A 6,093-nucleotide genomic window follows, 5' to 3' on the forward strand; every position below is an offset into this window, starting at 1 on the left:
AGTTGGTAGAGCGCCGCTTTTGCTATTGGGTTCATTGCAATTACAGTTTGGATGTCTGATTGTACAGGTGGTAATGATAGTGTATCTTATACCTGAATCGGTTGCTCACTTTTTCTAAGTAATGGGGAAGGGGACTCAAACATGCCACTAAAAACTTTACTAAGACAGAGATGGGCTGTCATGAACGTAGAGGAGATAGTATGGGCAGTTGGTCAAATCTAGTATAGAACTATAGATCGTACATGGATGGGTCGTAGGAATTACTGAGAAATCCTAGCCCATGGAGATCTTAATGATGCTCCACCAGTCCACCCCGCTCCGTGTAAGGGAGAACACCTGAGAAAGAGATCTTAATGAAAGGTCCTGCCGGTCATATGACCGACCTAGCCGCTGTTCCAAAGATCCGATCCTTAGCCGCCTGGCCGGCACCTTCAATGATTCGAAGCCTAGAAGAAGGTGACTTGTGCAGACAACTGACTCCTTTTCAATAGAAAGGAATAGCCAAAGCAACCCAGCTAGTTGATTAATCATAAAGATCTTATCAGCCGGCAGACCGGAGAAATGATCATAGCCCTGACCTTACCACCACTGGAGTTGTCAAATAATGTTTTGAATCGACATAGAATTGTTAAATAATTTGCATTCCTGTAATTCATTAATTGGTGGCAAAGGCTAGTTGTTCTTTAGCTGCTGAAAAAGGAAAGTGGTGATGTGATCCTGTATGACAAGATAAAGTTTTTGTTGAAAAATGGAAATTGAGATTGGGTTGGTGTTCAATATACCCTATAATCTGCCAAGTAAGTAGCCTTTGGTACCTCTCCTTTATCCACAGGGTCACCACCTTTGCTACTAATTTGATGGTTGACCTCAATAGGGGAATCTGCATGCTTACAACCAAGCATACTAGGTTCACTGCAAAGATCTAGGACATATTTTCGTTGGGGAATAAAGATACCATTATTGGATCTATCTACCTCTATTCTGAGAGGTCCTAAGTTTTTTATTTCAAATTCCTTGGCCAATGAGCCTTTAATTGGAATATCTCTGCGTCATTACTGTCCATTACTTCTATATCATCAACATAGTTATAGACGACGAGAGCAGTAACCTTACAGCCATCTTGCTTTATAAACAAGGTATGATCACCATGACTTTGTTTGTATCCAAATTTCTGCATGGCCTTTTACATGCCGAACCAAGCTCGTGGTGACTGTTTGAGTCGATGCAAAAATTTCCTCAATTTGCATACCTTCCCATTTGTAGACGAAGGTATATCCATGTACACTTCTTCAAGATCACCATGGAGGAAAGCATTTTTAACATCCAGGTTGTTGAAGACTCCACCCTAACTAAGTTCATTTTTGCTACTGGAGCAAATGTATCTTGGTAATCGATGCCATAGGTTTGGTTAAAGGCTTTTGCAACCAGCCTGTCTTTGTATCGTTCAATACTGCTATCTGCTTTTTTCTTTACAGTGAACACCCATTTGGCTTTAGAAACTTTTGTTTTGTAGGTTTTTTTTTTTTTTTTTTTTTTTTTTTTTTTGTTTTCTATGAACTACAAAACTTACCTCATTGTTACAAGCAGCCTGTAGTATACTATTTGGCTTCAACTTGGCAACCACTTGCTTTATTGCATCAATAAGTTCCAAACACATCTAAAGTCTATGGCTATATTGATACTTGGGCTTTAGATAGTATGCTAAAAGATTTCATGTAGATATTGTCAATGTATAGTAATGTAATCTGAAATTAAAAAGAAAAAAGAAAAAAAAATGCAGTGTGAAAAGTGGCTCTGCTCCTCTCCCATGCTCGTTAAAAATCTCTAACCTCTACCTTTTTTTGAATAGTGATAAACACATACACAAGGTTATCACTATTCATCACTACCATCATCTGTTTCTTTGCTAGGTCTTATTAACAGCCTCAAATTCTGTCCTCGCCTTCTCTTTTTCTGCCTTCCTTCACTTCCCTCCCCTCACGTGTGGAGCTATGGCCCTAAAAATCTCCATAGGTACCATAGGGCATATAGCCACATCTTAGGCATTCCCAGCTGAAGACATCACCTTTATTTTTATAAGTCACGAACCACAATGCTTCTCCTCCATCCATCTAGCAATTCTTTATGCTTATAATCTTATTAACTAGCTTGGTTAGCCAAGATAAACCATAGATTCCTAAGCTCTGCCACACTTCTATTGGGACTTCATGCAGGACTTATGCCTTGCCTACTTTCATCCTCTTTAAAGCTTCTTGTATTTCAGACATCGTAATTTTCGTATATATCTACGACATGTGGTGTCTTGATGGGTAATGTAGTCTTCGAAAACAATTATTACTCAAACTGTCTTCATTAGTAGGCTCCAAAAATAAATTTTCCATCACTCCCGATCTCCTTAATGTCCTCATCCCTTTTTAGTATTTAACTCATCTTCACTTTTAATACATGTAACATGGTCGAGATCTCTACTCTTCCTTTCCCTAATTTTAGTTATGCTATGGATGATTTTTCTCCTTCTTTTGTGCTCTGATTGTCATAAAGATCTTCATAGTTCTTCACCCTTGCTTTCCCATAATCTTCTTAGCTTCATTTTTAACAAGTTTATATATTTGTAGATTTTCTACATCCTTAGTCCTTTGCCATGTCTTAAATCTAGTCCATCTATGTGTTCCCAAAATTGTTACTTACTACTTTCATCCAATCCTTTTTGAGGTGCGTACCCCCTAAATATATTGACAACCTCTTTCTCTAGCACAAGGTTGATGGATATAATCCTTTTTCTGAATTTTTTAACATCCACCAGATCATTCCTTAATTCTTTATCAACTACTATGCCCACTCCACTTCTATTTCTTTTATCACACATATACCTTCCATCTACTCTGTTAAATACAGGCTATGTTAATCCTTCTCCTCATAACATGTATCAGTTTTAGACTCTCACCCATTAGAGATCCAATGTTCCAAGATGCTAATCTAATCCTACACTTTTGTACAAGCTTCTTTACCTGCACTCGTCCACGGTAAGAGAACCCTTGCTTACTTGTCACTGCATCCAGGTGCCAACTTGTTGTGTCGCTTACAGGGGATGCCCTAGCTAACCCTTGCTTACTTTTCACTACACCCGAGCCAGTGTACTGTGTCTCTTATTCTAGTAGGAATGTTCTAGCATAACATTTATTATATGAGGTTGTAAATTATATGTAAAAGGGTTTGGCTAGGGTTTTTTTCAGCGCTGGTTGCCAACCTAACGCACCAACCATCCTCCTCCATCAGGGCTTTGGACCAATGGTAAACATTGGCAGAGTTTCGTATAGCACTTCAATCCCCTCATATTTGAGCTTATAGACTTGGTAACATTACAATAGAAAACCTAAAAATACTACGCTAGCAATGGTGGAAAATCTCTCTCCTAGGGAGATGGATCATTGCCATCTTCTTCATCCCGAAACCCCCTCCCATCATCATTGGTTGTAACTTGAACCAATCTTGAACTGCAGGTTCAGTTTGACGTAGAATTTACCAAACCCAAACCCAGAACTGCATGTTTTTCTTGCTGGAATTCTGCATCACACTTCTTGTAAGGGTACTTCTACATGGTCATTTACGTAGTGTTTTTTTTAATGCTAATTGTAGAAATTTTTTCGGGTTTGATAGGATTCTTCACTGGACTTGTTGGATTCAAGGAAGTGAGTTTTATTTATTTTCTGTCATTTCTCTTTAATCATTGTTTAGGTATTAAAACTGCCTTGTTGACTTGTCATGGTTGCATTGGAAAATTTATTTGGTTTCCTTCTGTTAAAGCCTGTGATTAATTTTCTCTTTCATGGCTTATGTTTATAAATTTTTAAAAGAGATTTTGAGAACTCTAAATGAAAAAATTGGCCAAGTAACTACATTGTGATACAATGATTATTATCTAATACTTTTTCTGCATGCAGAACGAGATGCTGTTTCAGAGAATGCTCATATAATCATCGATCGCCTCATTGGACTTGCCTCCTACTCCCACATGATGGTATTTTTTTTTTTTTTTCGCATTATCATTTAATTTGGTGTGACTTTCTCTATGCCTTTGTTACTTTACACTCTTATTTCCAACTTCCAGTTTTGACCTTATTCCAAATTTCAGTTGGCCATTTTAGTAGTCAAATGACCATTTTTTGGCTTGGAACTTCAGGGAAACCCTAATTAAGAATCTCCAAACATATTTGAGTCTTTAGACCCAAAATGGTAGTTTGGCTTCGGATCCTAGGTTACTAGTGTATGCCATATCCTGCTATATACTCTCTAATATTATGTATTCTACATAAATACTAAAACACATAAAAGTGAATTCAAACAATTAAAATATGCATTAGAAATGAAAACATAATACTGGAAAAACATTTCATAGTTTTCAATAACATTACATTGGTACAGTGTTACATATTATCATGGTATATATTACATATCACACACGTGCTTCAACTTTCTCTGTTGGTGTCGTGAGTTACAAGATCTTGCTCAAAAGATCATTGTCTATTGCAGGTTCTCTGACACTGATTATCAGTAGGGAATATTTGTCTACTTCTGCTTGTACCTCCCCACATCTCTGCCCTGTGCAGAATCACTACCATCAGCTTCTAATGGAGCTGGACTAGTGGAACCAACTCCTCCCCTGAACTCTCTGGCTCTATCCTGCTCCTACAAATGTGTAAGTTGACTCACGTCCTAGCGAGCTATATTTGTCTCGGATTTATTTTTGTCTCGACATCAATAGTTATATCCTCATCACTATCAGAGGCAACTCTTATTGCTGGCGACTCATGAGCTCTGCCTCAAAACTCTTTCTTGGCTTAATTCTTGTGCAACCTCTTCCGTGTTCCTCGCTTCATGAAGGCAGCCATGGCCTTCTGCAGTTTAGTAGGGACCATAGGGAATTTTGCCACATCGTTGTGCCCACTAGCCAAATGCCACTTATGTCTAGTGGTCTTGTCACATCCCAGACCCAAATATTGGTATGGGTTCAGCCCTCATGGGCACTGATCAAACAATCGGTAGATACCAACAAAACATTCATAACAAACTTCATCAATTTCGAATCTAAACAAGATAATCAAACCATAACTCCTGTTAGTGGCAATCTAAGGTATGTTCAATTTAAACTTCAAAATCCAATCTATCAGAGTTTACATCATGTTGCTCCCTCCATCTAATAAAATAAAAACAGAAACTTGGGACAAAGTCTTCCTCCCCCCCTCCTCTAGCTGATCTATGGTCCTCCCTCCCTCCCATCCCCTCCTGGTCTTCGGGGCAGAGAGGACAAGATCTCTTGGCTCCCTTCCCCCAGTAGGATGTTCTCCTCTGCCTGGAACCATATTCCTACTCCGAGAACCTCTATCCCTTGGTGCATCATTGTCTGGTTTAAAGGCCATATCCCTCGCCATAGCTTCACTGCATGGTGCTCTCTTTCCAGCTGCCTCCTTGCGCAGTCTTTCCTAATCCATCGCCACATCCCGATCTCCCCCTCCTGTTGCTTTTTACTGGAATGGGGTTGAAAACACTGTCCATCTCATCTCCTGCTCCTCTGTCTAGAAGAAGGTCCTTCGCAGTTGTTGGCCGGCCCATAGATCCCCCTCCCCTTGAGTAGAGAATAGATTTAGGTTGAGATGACTTTTCGTGGCTCCACCATCTGTGACATGGTTGGGAAATTGATGTTTAGTGCTACATTTACCGTCTTTGGATAGAGTGCAATCTTCGTAGATGGATTTCCAACTCGCTCCTTTGAGAAGATTTGTGAAGCCATCTACTTTGATGTTAGCTCTAAACTTGGATGCCTTCGTCAGCACAGGGCACCTGACTCCCCAAGGAACAAGCTCATTGTTGTCTTTTGGGGTCTCTCGCTTTCAACTTCCCCCCTCCTTGATGTATTCCCTTGGTTGTATTTTGGCATGGTTTCAGTTGTATTTTGGCAAGGTTTCATTCCCTTGGTAGGCTTCCTCTTGGCCATGCCTTTGAGTAGGCTTTGCGGCTTTTTGCCTCCTTTTTTTCTCCCCCCTTTTCATTCTCTCCTCTGTTTGGTCCTGAAATTATTTATTAATACACAAAAAA

The 6,093-nt window shown here is 39.5% G+C and overlaps 1 protein-coding gene across 1 annotated transcript in view; it reads left to right on the forward strand.

Moving 5' to 3' along the window:
• LOC122091448 (MMS19 nucleotide excision repair protein homolog) overlaps positions 1-6,093 on the forward strand; it is a 56,949-nt gene that overhangs the window by 44,529 nt on the left and 6,327 nt on the right. The window contains exon 11 of the mRNA XM_042661401.1: positions 3,942-4,018. Coding sequence (XP_042517335.1) covers positions 3,942-4,018 — 77 coding nt within the window. The remainder of the gene's footprint in view (positions 1-3,941; positions 4,019-6,093) is intronic.

The sequence above is a fragment of the Macadamia integrifolia genome, chromosome 10 (assembly GCF_013358625.1).
Source record: "Macadamia integrifolia cultivar HAES 741 chromosome 10, SCU_Mint_v3, whole genome shotgun sequence".
Lineage (NCBI taxonomy): Eukaryota > Viridiplantae > Streptophyta > Magnoliopsida > Proteales > Proteaceae > Macadamia > Macadamia integrifolia.